General features: G+C 35.9%; 1 protein-coding gene across 1 annotated transcript in view; it reads right to left on the minus strand.

The window, feature by feature from the left end:
- Window positions 1-19,793, minus strand: part of EYA1 (EYA transcriptional coactivator and phosphatase 1) — a 146,917-nt gene that overhangs the window by 79,609 nt on the left and 47,515 nt on the right. The window contains exons 7-8 of the mRNA XM_058668725.1: window positions 13,229-13,311; window positions 12,298-12,484 (exon numbers count right to left, since the gene is read on the minus strand). Of these exons, the coding sequence (XP_058524708.1) occupies window positions 12,298-12,484; window positions 13,229-13,311 (270 nt within the window). The remainder of the gene's footprint in view (window positions 1-12,297; window positions 12,485-13,228; window positions 13,312-19,793) is intronic.

Genomic DNA, 19,793 nt, shown 5'->3' on the forward strand with positions numbered 1-19,793 from the left:
ATCCTCATCCTTTCAACCTCATGTTCTCTATCTGCAGTTTTCCCAACTTCAATAAATGAAAAATGCATTTTTTCACATGCTGGATTCAAAATCCTTGTTGTTATTCATGGTTTCTCTCTTGATGTCCTAACATTCAAGCTGTTGACCAATCCTGATGCTCTCCCTCTTGATAATTCTAGAATCAGACCACTTTCAACACCCCCACCTCCAACACCTCTACCTGGTCACTCTTCCTCTCACACAGATACTGAGGTCATCTCTTACTTATTGCGCAGTTCCCCTCTTTGACTTGCTCCATGTTATTGTCTGCCAGAACCATGGAGGTAATTTGCAAGTGTAACAATGTCATGCTACTCTTCTCCTTAACAATGCTCATCTCATTCAAAATAGAACCTAAAGTCTTCCCAAAGCTTTAAAGCCCAATATGATGGCTTTGCCTTACCCTTATACAACAGCTCTCCTTCTTCACTGGTTCCAGCCACACACTGGCTTTCTAGGCACGTGCTGAATCTACTACGTATAGTCCCACTTTCAGGCCTTCAGATCCACTCTTTGGTCTCCTCGGAATGCTCTTTCCCATATAGCTACATGTCTTTCTCCTCCCCGATTTTTTTGTGGTAAACTTGCCACACGGTTCTTCAGAAGTAGCTTTTACCCAGCTGTACTCTCCTCTCATTACCTAGATTTTGATGATTCCAGGTACCTGTGACTATCAGGTGCATGTAAGCTCTTTCTGCTTCCTTATCACAGATACCCTCCAGTAGAATGAAAGCTCCTTGAGGTCAGGAGCCTTCTTCTGTTCACTGTTGAGTCTCTCATGCCCCATATCATGCCAGGAATATATCAAAGACTCAATATACATCTGTTGTTTATAAAACCTGGCCTGCAAAACAGTCATTGCTCATACAGCAGGTTGCACATGTTCATCTCTAGTGCCTCAGGTGAAGGTTCATTTGACTAATCTCTTGACCAGTGTGTCTCATGAAAATACTTAACAGCACATTGAGGCACACTTGGCTTGTAACTTCATTTTCTGGATTCAACTGAGTTAGACAGTACAGAGCCACAAAGAAACTTTACCCATTAACAGTGATAGAAAAGTGAGGCATATGTTAGCACTGAGAAATAGACCATATGAGAAATGAGTGTGTCCCTCAGCCTTGAAGATAAAAAGAGATTATCTTTACCCTGGATCTGTAGCAGATGTATTCCTGTATAAGTTTAGCAGATGGAAGACCAAAGTTGATAAAGCATATGGGCTCCTGGCTAACACAGACCACAGCCAGGACCTGAACCAGGCCTGCCTCCTGTGTCACACACCATCCACACTTGACTTGCTTTCTTGTGCCAGAAAAACTTCTGCTTGGCAATAATAAGGACAGAGACAGCTTCTGAATGGCACCTTTTCAGGGGCAAATGACTGCCATTTTCTCCTGGAGATTTTGGGCCGAAGGAGAGGAGCTGTCCAGGTCCAGGGCTTGGCTGAATGGGACGTGGGAATGTTCTGCTGTACCAGTGTGAACTTCTTCCCTACATGTGCAGTAGCGATGGATCTTACAAATGTTGGTGTACTTGAAAATCTTCTCTAACATATAGGACAAATACAGAAAATACTTTAGTGGACATTATGACCTATAAGTGAAGGCTTTAGGGCCTGCGTGAACTTCTAATTTATGTAATTAATGGTCCTCAGTTTCTTCAACTGTAAACTGGGGGCAGCACCACTGTGATATGAGCATCAAGTAAGGTATGTTAAGACATGTTGTAGAAGGATGTTAGTGTTTCATAGTAAGTGAAAAATTTCAAAGTTACCTCTCTCTGGGCTCACATGATTTGTAAAAATGAACACAAAGTGACCTCCTAATTCATAAGGGCTTTCATCCTTCAATGAAAATTAAGTATCATTTAAGTGTGTTCTAATGACAATGACACCCTGTCCCTGATCTCCAACTTTGAATAAATGTCTTCTCCCCATTCTCTCTCTCACTTATTCATATCTATCAAGGTGAAGGTAAATATCACCTCACTCATTAGTGTCTTCTCCAAACATTTTGCATAAAGGAATTTTTGCTCCTTTATTCTTCCTGGGCAGTGTATTTCCCTTTTGGGCACATTTTAACAATTTCACTATTGCTAGGCCTGGCTGTGCATATTGTTGTCCACCTATACTCACGATGTAATGCGGTGTCAAACTTTCACAGACCCATGTGTCAGTGTAACTCTCGTATTTTTATATCTGGAGAGCTATTTTATCAGATTTCATCAAAACTGTGATTTAGCCAGGCCTGGAATTATGTTATGCTGTACATAAACATTACAATATCTTAGAGTTTTAGTGAATAAAAGGGTACTTCAAAGAGTTGATGGAAAAGGAGAGTGAAAAAAATATTTCTTTTGGAACAAAACATTTCAATACCCATGCAGTTTTTTCATAATATGCATTGTCCATGAACTTTTGAGAATGACTTTTATACATGTGTTTTTCACCAAAACAAATGTATCTTTCAATTCCACTTTTTCTCGACTTTTTAATGTTTCTTTTTCTTAGCAAAAAGAGTAAAGTGACCTTGAGAAATTATTAGCTATAGGACCTTCCTGCAAAAACTCAAGATAGGTAAACTTGGGAACTACCTGTATAAGGTTAATCAGTAGTCTGAGACCAATCAACATTGACCGAATCAATTTAGAAAATGGCTTTGACTTTTTCACCAAGACTCTACAATCACTACTCCTGTTTCATAATCACTGAGGTTTCCTAGATAAACTAAGTCCTCAACCAAGCTCTGGGAAGTAAATTAACAGAACCTCATCATTCTTGAAGTATGGCCATTGTCTACTTGCCTGTACTCTGTCAATAACCTCATATGAAATTTTCTTATCCTTGTCATACATGATAACCACTGGCTTAAACGCCTCAATGTCCTTCTATGAGAAGGAAGCTAGTGAACAAAACCTGGGACTCATAAAACACAACAGCAACAAACTTAAAGAGGAAAAAAATTCATCAGCTGTCCAAGGTCAGGGACTGATCATGGTGTCTGGCATACAACAAGGATAAACATCAACTGAATGCATGAATGGATGAAAGGGACATTTGAGAGCCTGTTTTAGGGCAATCACTTTGCTGACCACTAACATCATTTAATTCTCACAGCCAACCAACTACAGGAACCAGTCCAGCTTCCCTGTCCAAAAGTCCAAAATGCAACCAATTCAAAACTTCTGAGAACAAGCATGATGCCACATGTGGGAAACTCAACATGTGACCTCATGAAGTGGGTCAAAGTCAAGACACAGATACACTAAAAATAAAGAGGCATACAAGTAAATACTAAACATCTAAATAATTAAATATCTTAAATGAATACATATATTCAAAAGCTTTGGATGATTGCAACTGATGCCTACTTTCACTGCAAACCACAGAGCTTCCCTTTTCCTTGACAGAAGTATATTATTATCCTTGCCCTTAGTGCTCATGGACCAGGAGCTCCTCATGAAGAAGAAAAGGAGGACAAGGTGGACACTGAGGGCCTGAGGTTGGGAAAGGAAATGACAGAGATGGCAAATGCTCATGATAGAAACTAAACAACATAGAGGGAGAGGGATTAGAAAACTCAGGAAAGCAGAAGTAAGTGTGTAATTGGTCATTACATTATCCCAGTTATCTACGGAATGGTTTTATCATCCAGGACACATGTACATTACAGATAACCCAAGATAAACTATATCCCACTTCCCATGAATTTCAGGCCTACATATTTGATCAGGAAAGAGAGCTCCTTCAGACATTCAACACCTATCCTGTTAATATTTCAGACTACTCATATATGCCTTTGCTGAATGCTATGAATGAGTTAAAAGAAAAAAAGACCACCACTAAGCTATTTACCTTTTAAGAGTCTTCTTTATATTTCACTTCTCCACCTTGAAAAATCTCAAGCACAGAGAATAGGAGAAGCAATATGCTTCACTAATTAAGAACTAAAAAGTTTGACATTAAGCTTCTGTAAGACAAATCTAATATTGTCATTGACTTCTTCCTTCGCACTCTTGTTGAAAAATGGAAATAATGACAACACCGTCAATTAGGGTGTAGGGTGGGAATGGACTAAATTAATGTGTGAACTCTGCTTGAAATAATAACTGGTTGTACTAACTGCTCAAAATGTATTAGCTGTCACATGAGCACACTAACTTATAACAAAAACACTCAGTGAAATTTTCCCTGGGTACTTTTCGGGGGCAGGGAGGGAACGGATACAGAATAGCAGGCTCACATATTTGAACTGAAAAGAAAAAAAATGTGGCTGGGGCAGATCAGGTGCTTTGTGTATGTTTACATAAACAAAAGTGTATCCCTGGAAGGGTACCCAAGCAACTGCTGAAAGAAACGGTGCGGCTGGTTTCTGATAAGAGTGGCTTACTTTTCTCTCTGCACTGTTCTGTGCCTTTCCAGTACATCTCATGTTCATATATTACCATTTAACTACTCGAGTCAAAAAATATTTATTGCACTTAAAAAATCCTTTGGATATCAAGCTAGGGTTACACCTGGTAGCAGTTCAGTTATCAGTCTTTTTTTTATGTCACACCTAAGCCAATATCCATTTACTAATGCACGCAATCCCAAAGCAATGAGCTGGAGAGATGGCAAACACAGATTACTTCCCAATCATTCTCAACTGAAAAGCTAAACTCATGAATGCAGATGACTTTCAACTTAACCAAGGGAATTTATCATATTGATTTTTGTTTTCCTGACAGGTTACTTAACATTTCATAGTCTTTTTCTCTGTCACTGTGCCTTCCTAATCAATGTAAATCAATAAACATTTCTTAAAAAAACATTTCAAATAAAAACTCAGATATAAAAGAACATAAAATAATAACTTGGATGATTAGCAAATTAATTTAATTAGTTTGTTAACGTGATTTCTTATTTTGGTCATTCATATGTAAGTCATGTTATGCCATATGCTACATATAAATATAAAAATAATTTTGTTGAAATACAATGTTCTAGTCAACTAATCAAATTCAGCACATCAGAAATGGCTAACTGCTAAAACATTGATTCTACACTTTTCTGAAATTCACAGGTAAAGTAACTCATTTTTATTACATTCCTGACAAAATAAAACAAAGAGTGGATTTCACTTCCAAGAATCTTATAATCTCATTAAGGTTGACACTGTATGTCCTCTGGCAAAAAAGAAAGAAAACAAATGCCATCTAGACAAACAAACTCAACAACCCAAAACAAACATCTGTTTTGTTTTCTCACATCGTAATAGCCTGGCTATTTCAGATACAAATATTTGTTTTGCTGACAAATGTTTTCAAAAAAGTTGGTTAAAATTGCTTCACTAAAATAGTTTATTTTTGAGCTGAACAAATTGCAAACTTCTCTAAAGTTTACAAGACATCTGTGAAAATCAGCAAGAATGGCCTACAGATTTTGCAAATGCTTCAGTCAGCATAAAATATACGCACCAAGATGCATGTTATTGCAAACCTCAATCACAGCATAGAAGGGACCCCAATTTCCTGTATTTTGGGGGATGATGGCCAACAGTTTAGTTTTCCACATCATCATCCTGAGCTGAGACCTCAGCATTCTGCAACTTAGTACCAGAACATTCCTCTGCTTTGCAGGTGCTTCATTCTCCTTTCTTGTGCCTTGGCAGGGATCAAAGAAGCAGAGGGAATAGTTTCCCATGCATATTGAATTCCCTCTTATACTGATTTTCCTCTGTCACTTGAAATTCAATATTGGCAAGATTCCCATCCATCACCTTACCCAGTGAATTGTCTGGGAGCATTTAGCCCATGTGAAGGTAGAGTTCAATGTTAAAGCTTTGGTAAAAAATTCAAGTGAACAAATTCCTGGAAAACTGTTGTTTTGAACTTTCAACAGGATTTGTACCATCTTTAAATGGTGAAGAAAAATCTCATATTTATGCTGAATATTTTGATTTCATTTCATCATAACCCACAATGTTTTTTTGCATTATTCTTTCACTTTGTTTCATCCTCTGTTTTATATTGTTTCAAAGCCAGGTGATAGGTGAATAGTTCTCTAACAAAATTTAAGCATCAAAGTTTCTTATTAATTGAATGATAACCAATGCTAAGTGAGCATTACAGAGCTTATGTTCTTTGTTTGGCTCACCTATAAAATGGAAACAAATACTACCTACCTCATGGCTGTGCCGTACAACTGTGTGTGCTAAATGAAGGAAAAGTTTCAACTGCAACAATCATGCTCAGTGGTCTTTCATAACGTATTACTATTACAATATCTACGACAATTAGTGTGCAATCTTCCAAGCAGTTTAGCACCAAGTTTTCAAGCCAAATGACTGAAATATGGAACAGTAATCAGATTACAAATGCGTATTCACATCTTGATTATGCATATTTGAATCATAAGAGAAACTATTTTTTGAAAAATGAATTTAGTGTTATTTTGAGAAAAGTCATTAGAAACTTTTTTTGACAACAGTCAATTGGCTAAATCATTTTCATCACTTTTTGAAAACATATTTGTGGTTGATAGTTGTATGCCTTAAGCTTTAAGAATTTTGAATTTAAGAAAATAATAAGCACACTTCAGAAGCTAATGAATCACACACACAGAAAAAACACCAGCATGCTCTCTCTTCCCCACTTCTGTGTATTTTAAACTTAGGAGAAAGTCATATGCCTTCTAAAATTGCTTTTAAAAATAAATACTAAAATGAGCAAGATCCATCTATTAAAATTTAGGTTTTACTATAAAATGTGGATTTACTATGACTCTTTTTTATAGTCTCAGATTAAACAAGAAAAAGACTTGATTCAGACAAAGATTTCTTTAATGGAGAGAGAAATTTGAGTATCCATTGGTTACCTATTTCAGAAACTACACATATTCCCCAGAAGAAAACCATGTACAATTGTTAAGGTGTGACTAACTGGCTGATAGTAATAAGTATATGCACTATAGCATCATCAGATTTACAAGAATATTTTCCCCATCACGATGTATACTAATATAAACCTTATTAAAAGGAAAAAGTCCATTGGTTGTGAAAATAAAAAATATTTTCAATTCAATACAAATGAGCAACCTATCAAACTTTGTGGGAGGCAGCCAAAAAATAATGGACTGCATTTATGGCATTGAATGAGCAAAGAAAAAAAAAAACAGAAAAAGAGCTAAAATTAATGCTCTCAGCCTCAATTATAGCAAACAAGACAAATAAAAGCAAGTTAAATAAAAATTAAAACATAAGAAATAATCAGAGAGCTAAATGGCAATTAGAAATAGCAAAATAGAGGAAAATCAATGAAACTGGTACTGTGGAAGTTCATTCAGTTGGCACAATTCTTGCCAGGTTAATCAAGAGAGGACACATATAAACAGTGGTATCATAAGTGATAGATGGCTATCACTAGTGCTCTCATGGATGCTAAAAGAATAAAGGAACATTATAAACAACTCTAAGTCTACAAATCAGATAGAAGAGATGAAATATACCAACTCCTTGAAAGACACATTTACCAAAACTCACAGGAGGAGAAATATGAGATAATCTCAACAGGCCTACTATCTATTAAAGAAACAATCAGGATACAAAAGAGACAAAATTCCTTTCATCTTGATCAGCAATGTTCTATCGGGAATTTGAAATTAAAAATATACCTCACCTCCATTTATTATTATCCCTTTCACCCAGAAGAAGAGAAACTAATACTTAGGTACAATGTAGTACATGTAAACAAAATTTGTATGAGGAAAACTACAAAGCTCTGATGAAGAGATTAAGACGATCTAAAAACAAATGGAGTGAAAATTCAAGTTCAGGACGGAATAATTCAACATTGTCAAGATGTCTATTCATTCCAACGTGATCTGTAAATTCAGCTTAATTCCAGTCAAAATCCCAGAAATTTGTCTTGAGGATATGGATAAACTGATCCTAAAGCACATATAGAAAGGCAAACTACTCAGAATAGGTAATCCCATAGCAAAGAACAAAGCTCGGTGACTGACATTGACTGACTTAGATTTACTTTAAGGGCACAGTAATCCAGACAGTGTTTCATTGGCAAACCAGCAGACAGGTAATGAAAGAGACCAGAGAGCCCCCACGTGAAAACAGTCAACTGATTTTCTAACAAGGAACAAAGGCAATATAATGAAGAAAATGCATCTTTTTTTTTCTACAAATGATACCGGAACATCTGGACATCAAAATGCAAATATATTTTCATTCAAAATAGACCAGAGACCTAAATGGAAATGCAAAACTACGAAAGTTCTAGAAAATAACACAGGAAAACATCTAGTTGACCTGGAATTTTGCAATGAGACTTAAAAAAATACAATACCAAAGGCAGACTAATAAAAGAAAACAAATTGATAAGGTGGACTTCATTAAAATTAAAAACTCTGCAAAAAAAATTAAGAGATGGAAAATATATGCCACAGCCTTGGAAAAATATTTGCAAAATACATATCAAATCCACGCTTCCATCCATAATTTAAAGGAAAATCCAACAATATAAAAACAACCTGATTCAAAAGTAGGTAAATCACAAGAACAGCCACTTCACTGAAAAAGTTCTAGATGGGACAAACTAGCATAGCAGACAATGTCCAACACCATAAGTCCCTAGGAACTGTGATGGAAAATGGGCAAAGTACCACCCTACATATATCAGAACGGCCAAAATTCACAACACTGGCAGAACCAAAAGCTGACAAGGACACAGAGCAACAACACCACTCATTAACTTCGGATGAAAATGCAAAATAGCACAGTCATTTTGAAAGAAAGTTTGACAGTTTCTTCCAAAGCAAAATATAGTCTGACCATACAAACTGTGAATCTCAAGAGTTTAAACTCAAGGCTGCACACAAAGTTTTACAGCAATATCATTTATACACCGAAACCCAGAAACAACCAAGATATCTTTGAACCCAATACATATCTCAAAATCCTGCTGTGTGACAATATAATACCTTGCAGTTTTTCTCAAGGCAGATGGATTTTAGCATATTTCCAGGTATTGTAAATTCTATTTAATTATGATCATCTGTGCATGCCTAAAAAACATCATTTTAAAAAACTGAGTGAAGACACTGTTTTAGTTTTCAAAATAAACTACAGATTTGGGCTTAAACTCATATTCAAGTTACATAATTTCAATGTACTAAACACCTTTATTCAAGGTAGAATATTGCTTTCAATGTTGAAATGTAAACAGATTAAAATGCTTTTTTAACTTAAGACTCACAGGAAAGTATAGATTTTGAAATAATACTATGGACTATCACAAACCTACATGACAGCAACTCTTCAGGTAGTTTTAAAAATGTACCCTGACATATTTGTCCTGAAAAAAAAACTTCCAAGCTATGTTTTCATGTTCATAGTTTTGTGAATATTGCAAGAACAGATACAGTAAAAGATGAGAGGAAGACCAATGTTTATAGATGTGCTTATACTGCGAAATGTATATGAAATTAAAAGACATGAACATGTTCATACGTAAGATTAAGTAATGATTAAAATCTAACTTTCCACTATTATAAGAATAGTATTATACTCAACAGGCTACTAGAAATGCTTGAAATTATTTAAACAAAAAGAGACATTCATTATTTTAACTAATTTATATTTAAAGCACAACTTGGAAGCCATTTCAGAAAGTATCTAAATTTTTGTACATATAATCAAAACTTTTTTCTTTAAAAAGAACAAGTCTATACGTGTGACTAGTAAGAAAGGAAAGCAAATATCAGAAAATTCAAGTAAACTGAAAGGTATTAACACAGATATAAATAAGCAAACTGTGGTATATATCATGATGGGATACTACTCAGCTATAAAGAAGAATGGATTCTCATCTTTTGCAACACACCGGATGCAACTAGAGACCATTATGCTTAGTGAAACAAGTCAGTCCACCTAAGAAATATTACATGTTTTCCTTGAGTTTTGGTAACTAATACATGGAATACTAAAACATGGAGTGTATATGAATTAGATTGGCATTTTGAGATTTGGCTATTGTCTATAGATCTTATCTACACTCTAGAGAAAATAGTAGTTTGCTTACTACATGTTGAATTCTTTGTATAGTGGAGGGTTAAGCTTGTGAATATAAAGATTAAAATTAAGCTGTTGTAAAAATTAAAGGGAAACCATGAGAAGTGAAATTTGGGAGGGAGAAGGGGACATGGTAGAAATTATCATTAAGCTCTTAAATCTGTATATTTGAAATGTATGAAATGTTTTCTTTATATAATTTTTTAAAAAGAAGAAAACCTAAATTATCCTTAGTTAAATTTCTGCTTCTCACCATGCAATGCATAAAAGGCAAATCCCTATCTATATCTTCAATTTTGTGGAAAGCAATGAATATTATTTTCTGCCCAGTTCAATTCATTCCTACAAATATTCTGCACCCATGAAATAATACAATCAAGTACCTAAAATGCAAAGGCACTGTTAAAAAATGACAGCCAAAATATATCACTTACTTTTAAAGTAAAATCATATAAACATTTTGAAATTTCCAATTTTATATGTGTTTTCACGAGATGTTGATTTGTGCCCAGTTATCCTCACTTTTGCAGATGGAATCCCTTTTACAGACAACATTCAATGTGAACAATGTCGGCTTTCAGGAACAAAAGCAGAAAACAGCTAAACAGCAATGCTTTAATCTCCCCGACAGGAGTAACAACAAACTCTTCACCAGTTTTCTCTGCTGTACTCTTCACAACCAAAACATCAGGAATTAAATAAAACTATGTTGCTTTTACTCCATCATTCCATAGACTGTAAAAAAAATTTTGCAAGTTCTCATGCAGCTGTCCCCATTTTGAAACTTCTTTTGGTCCCACAAGATTTCATAACTCAAATGGTCCCTATGGAAACATAAGAGCTCGCTAAATTTGGTACAAGAAATAACCTTTCCTTATGATATCTGTGTGAAGTTTATGAAAACAGGAAAGAATATCTTCAAAAATATCTATCATAAGTTCAATATATTCTATAATAAATTTTCCAGTATGATTAAATCAATGTGAAATCTAATCAAAAGATAGAAGAAACATAATAATATTCATTTCCAAGAGAACTGCATTTTATACATGGGAAGTAAATGAAAAATGGAATATTGAATTACATTAGAAAATAAAAATGACATAACATGATCAAAAATAAAAATGTTTACATTCACATATACTATAATAAATCTGTTTCAACATTTAGGATTATCACCTAGAATTAACATTCTATGATTACAATATCATAGAAGTATGTTATTTAATTGATGCCCTTTAACACGGCTTATAGCAATAATGTAGGTCTTAACTCTGGAAAAAAAAAGGGCAAGAGGAAGAAAATTCTGACTTTGAGAATAATCACTCTCTTCATAACCCATGGAAAATGTACCCTTTTATGATGTTATGACAAAAAAGTGGGAAGTTTGAGAATACAGATAACTTTGGATAAAGACCAAGTCAGGAAATAAGCATACAATACCAAGATTCTCAGAAAGAAAGACCCAACAGAGGAAAAATATCAAAGATAGAATTCTGGATAACTTCCAGAGATGGAAAGGCTCTCACCTAAAAGGGGAATCCAGGGTTATGCAGAAGGATTAAAAATGTTCACGTTCATAAAAACAGTGAGTGATGACATTCACAGAAATGCCTCAATGGGAAACGGAGAGCCCAGGGCCTTTGAAACTCCTCGACTGTTTTAGTTTTCAATGTATTACTGTGATGAAAACCACTAAGTACTTAATGATGGCGGACATTAAATTCTAGACATGGCAACTTATTTTCAGACAATGTGCAGTGTGAAAAAATTATTTAAAAATATGCATTATTTCAAAAAGTTCACAGAAAAAACAGAGTAAAAATTAAGTTTGCTTTGATGCAAACATTTTTGAAATGTATACGTAACTTTTTCACATAACACATTTCTGTGAACTTTTAAAAGATCATATAATTATAGTTAATAATTGCAGCAAAATATTTATGATTACATATCTAGAAAGTTGCACACAGCTTGCAAAATATATTATATAAAATACATTATGTAAAATATATTGTATAAAATATATCATATTTACAAATAAATCTCTGCTTTTGAATTTTAATACTTGATACTAGATTTTTCAAAACATATAAAATGATTGTCTTGATTGTGACATTTGATTTATAATTAGTCTTCACACTTAAGCCTCCAGAAACCCAGCCTGCAGGACCAATACAATTCATGTCATTACCTGCAGTAGGATCTGTCACTGCTTGGCTGGTGATGCCAGATGGTGGTTCTTGGAGCTGGTAGGTGGCATTGGTGGATGGCGTCGTTGGGCTGCTGTTGCTGCTTGTCATATAATGTGCCGGGTACGGTGAGCTGTTGTAATACTGTGCATACTGCCCCTGGCCAAAGCTGGGGTAAGATGGATAATCCTACCAAAGCAAACCACATGAGAACAGCCTGTGAAAAAACTGCTCCTGTATAAGTATAAGTATGTGTAGGCTTCTGCATTTCACCTGAATTCTTTACAGGACAGCATCCAAGTTCATAATAAATGAGGAGCTCAGACTTGCCAATAAATTCTACATAGGACGACACTCTCTTCACATTACCTCCTATGCTATGGTACAGTATTAGGTAAACTGAACCAATCTGAAAATCAAACTTACCATGAAAGACTTCTAAGATCTTTAAGAGGAAAAAATAAACTATTAAAAAGCAGAGGAAAGCTCTCAGAGTAATATAAACTGACCTTTCTTTATATAAATCATGCACTTTAAAGTACTTTAGAGATTATTTTATTTTATTTTAGTTAAGATTTATTTATTTTTACTGGAAAGTCAAATCTGTAGAGGGACGAGTCAGAGAGGAAGATCTTCTGTCTGCTGACTCACTCTCCAAGTGGCTACAATGGCTGGAGCTGAATCCAACTGAAGCCAGGAGCCAAGAGTTTCCTCCAGGTCTCCCACATGAGTTCTGAGTCCCAAGACTTTGGGCCATCCTCTACTGCTTTCCCAGGCCACAGGCCACAGGCGGGAGCTGGATGAGAAGGGACAGCCAGAACATGAACCAGCACCCATATGGGATCCCACTATATGCAAGGTGAGGATTTCAGCCACTAGGCGACTGCATAGGGCCCAAAGTATTTAAGAGGTTAAATTGGCTTTTCAAATTACCTGCTGTGAACTGTTAAATCCAGAGGAATTCGTGAGTGAATTATTTCCTGTATATAATCCTGATGATGTTGTAAAACTGCTACCTGAAACAAAATGAAAATAAATAGAGTTTACTAAGCTATATATAATAACATGACCATAGGAAATATCATTTAGACAAGACAGTGTTAGAGTTTGGTTTATCTTTAATTTTGTCCATTATTTGGGTAAACTTCCATTTTCTTAAGATGGTTGATGATTTTATTTTTATTATTCCAAATGCTTAAAAAGTGATGAGGTTTCAATTTCTGAGGACAACATTAATTCACGTAAATTAAGCACAGAATTAGATTTTCTGTTTCAATTTGTAACTACCACCATCATGATATTTATGATAACTTTAAATCTGCATAACAAAAAAGAAAGGATTACACTGAGTAGTGTTTGTGGTTCTTGCTGCACAAATTAGAATGCTTCTGCTAAGAACACAAAATGCTTTCATATGGTCATTATTTTTATAGCTGTAACTATGGTCAACTAAAAATTATTGTTTGATTTCATTTCTCAGAAGAATGAATGGAATCACACAGAGGTTTGATACAATGAAGAAGAGGAGCACCAACTGTGTTTTATCTAGCATATGTGCTATCAAGGTAACATTCCACTTGTTGAATACCCATGTTATTCACTAACAGACAGTAGGCACAGGATACAAATGCAGGACACAATTCCAGAGCACTTTTAGTCCCCTCCTTCACATTTATCCCTACTGTTGTTAAACTGTGTAAAATAAAAAAAAATACTAATTTTGATGATGGTTTGGCAGATATTTTCCCAAAAGATAGCGAAATGGAAAATGTGTAAAACTGTGGTATTCCAACATTGCAAAATGGGGATTTTAATAGGCAGAATCTTCCCATTGGATTATTAGACAAATACAAGGGAAATTTTGTATACCATTGAGCTCTACATTTTCACTGCTAAGAATGTACTCTGACAAAAATGATGGATTCATGCAAACACATAAACAGCAAATACGTTTTTTAATAATGATTTGAGCAATGAAAAGGAGTCTCTAGTCAGAATAGGTGATACTGAGAAAATGGCATACAATGAAACTGCTGAAATGGCATAATGACATTACTTACATGGGAAATTTTCACATTATCTTACAAAAGTAAAGGTTAAAACATAAGTATTTAGGGTGATCTTGTTTATAAAAAGTTTTCAAAGCATGAAATATTTTAAAGAACACAAAAATCTCAGAAATCTGATGCATTTGAAAAATGGTTATAGTCTTCATTAAGCCAGTAAATATTTTAAAGTTTTCTATTCAATACTGTAATTAGAAATAAAAGGAACTTTAAAATATTAAACCTGTATTACAGATGTATAATATGGATAATAATAGTGATGGAAACTCAAAGAGAAAATGTCCACTTTTTAAAGATTTATTTATTCTTATTTGAAAGGCAAATATACAGAGAGAAGGAAAAGCATAAAAAGATCTTCCATCCACTGGTTCATTCCCCAAATGGCCACAATGGTTGGAGCTAAGCTGATGTGAAACCAGGAACCAGGAGATTCCTCCAGATCTACCACAGAGGAGCAGCAGCCCAAGACTGTACACCATTTGCCACTGTTTTCCCAGGCTGTAAGCGGGGAGGTGAGTGGGAAGTGGAATAGAATGCTGATGCTTGAAGGAGAAGGATTAGCTGGTTAAGCCACTGCTCAGGTCCCATCAAAGAAGAAATTTTCAATATGAACTTACAATTCACAGATGACTTCAGATACACAATGCATTAATTAATGTATACCAATTGCAAGAGTACTTAAAGAATTCAAAGAGGATCAAGTTAAAGCCTGAGTTTATTTTGGTATTACAATTTTTTGAAATCCTAGTATATGGAAAGTCATTAAAAGGTCCATGAAAGATGTATATCATGGAAAACTAAGTACCGGGCTTAAAATTTTACACGCAATGCTTAATTCCATTTTCTTTTTTTTTTTTTTTTTAGTTTTAAAGCAAGATTTATTAGAAAAACTGATAAAGGAGACTCCCGTCCTAGTGACGGGAGGGGGCTCTGAGATAGAAAGGACCCTTACCCCACGCCATAGTGGCAGGAGGAAAAGTAAAAAGAGACCCTAGTCCCCTGCCATAGTGGCAGGAGGAAAAGTAAAAAGAGACCCTAATCCCCTGCCATAGTGGCAGGAGGAAAAGTAAAAAGAGACCCTAGTCCACTGTCATAGTGGCCTAATTCCATTTTCCATTAACATTTTGAAGTACTTTCACACATCCTGCTATTAAACTTTTCAGTACCTACTTGAAAGACAACATAGATTATAATTTTGGTTCATTACTTTAAACTTCCTAGACATTGAATAAGTTGCCTTGACCAAAACAGATAAGCTACGGAGATGGTTTTGAAAGCATGAGAGATACTGCAGGGTTGCACCAAGCCAGAAGCTGATGTTTATTCCACAAAACACTCCTGAAGTTCTCCCAGTATTAGTGTCTCTTCCTATTTTTACTTTCTTTTCACATATCTAACATTCATTTCCTATTTACTTATCAAGTACCTATGAACTTGAAAAAAAAAACCCAATCCAAGCATTGTTAAGTGTTATTAAGATGGGAAAATTTTTGCTAAGAGAATTTAGTTATCAGTCTCATATTTGAAACTTTTTCATGTGTATATTTTGAAAACATCAACTGAATGAAATTCCCAGAACACCCATCTCAGAGATGCTAAGAATTTTCATGCTCCCCACACGCCATCATGAATATCAAGACCTCAACAGATACTTCACATGTTCACACTCATTTGCATGTGGTAGCCGCATATTTATTAAGTACTGGGCCCCCAGTGATCATTATTGGGTGTGTAAGCCTGATACAGGCATAGTTTCAGACCTCATGGGCCTTATCCAGATAGTATCAGGTTTTTTTTGTTTTTAATGCTGGACTCTCTGGGCATATGATTCATTATGTATTTGTGGATCAGAGAAAAAAATTTCATATTGACATATGTAGCACACATTTGAGCACTGAAAATTCCTCATAAAATAAAAGCTAAATTCCTTTTAGCATGGTCATGCTTTGTGAACTTTAGTGATTATATATATTTGATAGGAAAAACTGCCTTGGGCTATGACCAGTTACTCTTATTTAAACTACACCCTTTATGTTATAACTTGCTACTTTCACTTAAATGACACATTTTTGAGCAATAAATACTGACCTCAATAATCCCTGTCCACCAGGAAAATGAATAAGATATAGAAAATATATTTTTAAAATGGATGTTTTCTTTCCATAAGTTATTCCCTGGAACAAAGTAGAAAAGACTATGGAAGCTATATTGGCACATACAGGCCACTAGGGTATGACCAAGTAAATCACAGTTCAGCACTCCAAATGGTACCCAAGTGACTTTCCAGACTTAATGCTACTTCTAAGTCTGCACATTAGCTGGAATTCAACATAAGTTATACTCATTTACTGACTGACTGCAGGCTGAGATTCCATTCCATTTAGTATGCTGAAGCCGGAGTTTAATGGCACCCCTGTGGCCTTGGAGACTTAATGCAACTTCCAAAAGGATCTAACTGGCTTCAGGCAGAGGTATGCATACTGGAGAATCAGGCTCAGGCAATATTAATTTTTCACCACGAGAATCAAGTGTGTTGGACTGTTCCACCTGCCTTCATGTGAGCCGGAGGCCAACAGAGCTGTTAAGCCAGCCCAGGCCACCAGCACTGGGTTTTTGCAACAGCCTCCTGTACTAGTTTCCCTCTAGCCTCTGGCCTTCTCCAGTGTATTCTCTGTAAGGGTAGAAGGTATTTTCTGTGATGTACAGGCCTGATCTTGTCACTCTCCTACCTCAAAAGTAACATTTAGTGGCCCCTGTTGCCCTTAAGGTAAAAGCCAAACTCCTAAATAGGGCCACATTCCCCTAGGCCTTTGTGGTCTGGCCCAGTTGATCTTAGGACAGTTCTGGTCATTTCCCAGCAGACAGAAGCCTGTCCCTGCAGTTTCACATTCAGCCTTAACACTAGCAAAGCAGCGAGCACATCTCTAAAGCTGCTCCCAACTGCTGGACTTCACAATTCCACTAGACTAGAACCCCTTTCCTCAGAAGAGTTTCCTCAACAACCTTCCTGTTACATTGTTTGAGAAAAGAAAAAAAGAGGTTAAGGTTGCACAGGTTCCATGGGGATGTACGTGAAGTTCAAACTTAGGCTTTCTGGTTATAAAATCTACACAACTGTCTTACCTCCACATATCATTCTTTACTATTTTATGGGAGCTTCTTAAATTCAGTTAAGTTTTCTGAGGGAATTAAAAAAAAACAGTGATAATAAAATGGAAGTATTAAGAACAAATAATAACACCTAAAGTCTTTGACTGCATGTACCGAATCAGCCCAACAATGTGCGGTCCCTGGTGACCAGCCGCTTCCTCGGCATCACCTGATGAGGGGGACACAGGAGCACCTCATTTCACAAGTGAAGCTGCTGCCTGAAGTCAGAGCTGGGATCAGAATCCAGGTCAAAATTGGCAACATTTTCTCCTCCAGAACATTGCCTCTACAAGTAACAAGGATTAATCTTTTTTTTTTCTTGCTGTCTTTTAACTACTGTATTCAGCATACAGCTGACAAATTGCCTCAGAACTATCCAGAAGTGATTAAAAGCCACGTGTCTAAGCCCCTCGTCAGACCCAGAACTCACAGCCACGTTACTGTGGCAGAAGGGGGGAGGGTCTGATACAAAAACGCACATGTTTCCTAATGACTCATGTCTGATTTATACTTTTATTATGTTTTAGTATGAATTTGATAGGTGTTTGAGCCATTGTTCCAAAATATGCCAACAAAGATGCTTTTGGGGATATTTCTGCTACTTGTGCTGAGTTAAGGTTCCTGTTAAGGACCAAGTCCTATGCATCAGCTGATGCTATATAAACCTCAGTGCCAGCACTAGCAGTTGGATTCCAGCCATGCTAGAGCACTCCCCGGAAGCGTCAGGACGCAGGCCAATGGAGCACTGCGTACTCTTCAGGCCAGCGAGAGAAGCTGATTGGTGTAGAGGGTTTTGGCACATCATGCCCAAACCCAGTTGCTAACAGGGAAGATGAGAACCAGAAAAAAAAAAAATAGAACTACTTCTACTGAAATCAGAACATGAAGACTCGCTTTTCAATTATAACAATCTTCAATTACAACTAAGGACCATGAACATAGGCTAACTGCTAGAGCTTCTTTGATAAAGTAACAGAAGTCTTTTCTTTCCTAGATCCAACTGACTTTACATGAAAACCTTCAGATACACAATAATGTTCTATAGTTTATTCCACATCATATCATGACAGTTCCTGAAGCTAGACATACCATTTGTAAGTTTTATTTCTCAAACAATGTGGGTCAAAAGAGGCTCCAATAATCGTTAGCAGTCTATAATTTGTGTACCAAGTGTGATAAAGATGGGAATATCTTCTTAGTCATCAGTTAAAAGGGAAAGCTTATCTATTTAAATAGCTTGCTACTGTGAACAATCACAGCTATATGCATGTGAACATGTAAGTGTATATGAAGGCAGTATGAAATGTTCATGGAAAACAATTAAAATAGACTTATTTTGGTGTAAAAATCTGACCAACCTATGGATGATTTTTACAATATACATTTTCCATAAACTTTTCAAAAATCCTGCATTATCATGAATTTTTAAAAATTACCAAAATAAAATCTACTTTATAATTTCATTTTCATGAACTTCTGAGATATCCTCCACGTATATTTGTAGAGGTGGGGAGATGCTCATTTTCAGAAGAAAACAATGCAAAAAAATCCTTCCTTTCAGAATACTTGCAATAGAAAAAAAATTTTTCTTTCTACTATCCTAGTTATTTTTTATTTTAAAGGGAGAAAGGGGGCAGAGAGGGCAGGAGGGGGGCTTAGGATGTGTGAGAGGGTTGAGAGAGAGGACGGGGGAGTAAAGGAGGGAGAGAGAGAACACGTTCCATGCACTTGAAGGAAATTAGCGAGTAGGGAGTGGTAGGAAAGCGGGACTAACAAAGTTTCTTGATAATTTATTTCAGAAAGGGCATTATCTAAAAACTCTCAGAATCTGAATGTTGCACATAACAATACTGTTTTTTCTGTAACACAAGGGAATGTCTTGATTGGGATTCTCCTCCTATGGATGAGAAGGAGTAGACAGAAAGGGAGATGGCAGAGAGTTATTAGGAAAGCAAGAATGCATGCATTTTTGTGAGCTTGAAGGTAAGAGCTGGAGCTTGGGAAGCTGCAGAGGGGCATATGCTAACCCTACTATTTTCTTGGGCTTCCCTAACATAATCGACTGTATTAAGTCAGGATGTATTCAACCCAAGTCTGCAAAGTCATCTTACTCTATCTTGTTCCTCCCATTCAATGTTTCTTTCTATCAGTCCCTATGTTTGCATATTTCAAGGCTTAGTTCAAGTTCTCTCCTTTCAATAGGCTTTCCTTGACTACTCCTACTTGTATTGATTTTACCTTCTAAGCAGCCCTGCTCACTAGGCATTGATATCATGTAATCT

This window comes from Ochotona princeps, chromosome 9 (genome assembly GCF_030435755.1).
Source record: "Ochotona princeps isolate mOchPri1 chromosome 9, mOchPri1.hap1, whole genome shotgun sequence".
Classification (NCBI taxonomy): Eukaryota; Metazoa; Chordata; class Mammalia; order Lagomorpha; family Ochotonidae; genus Ochotona; species Ochotona princeps.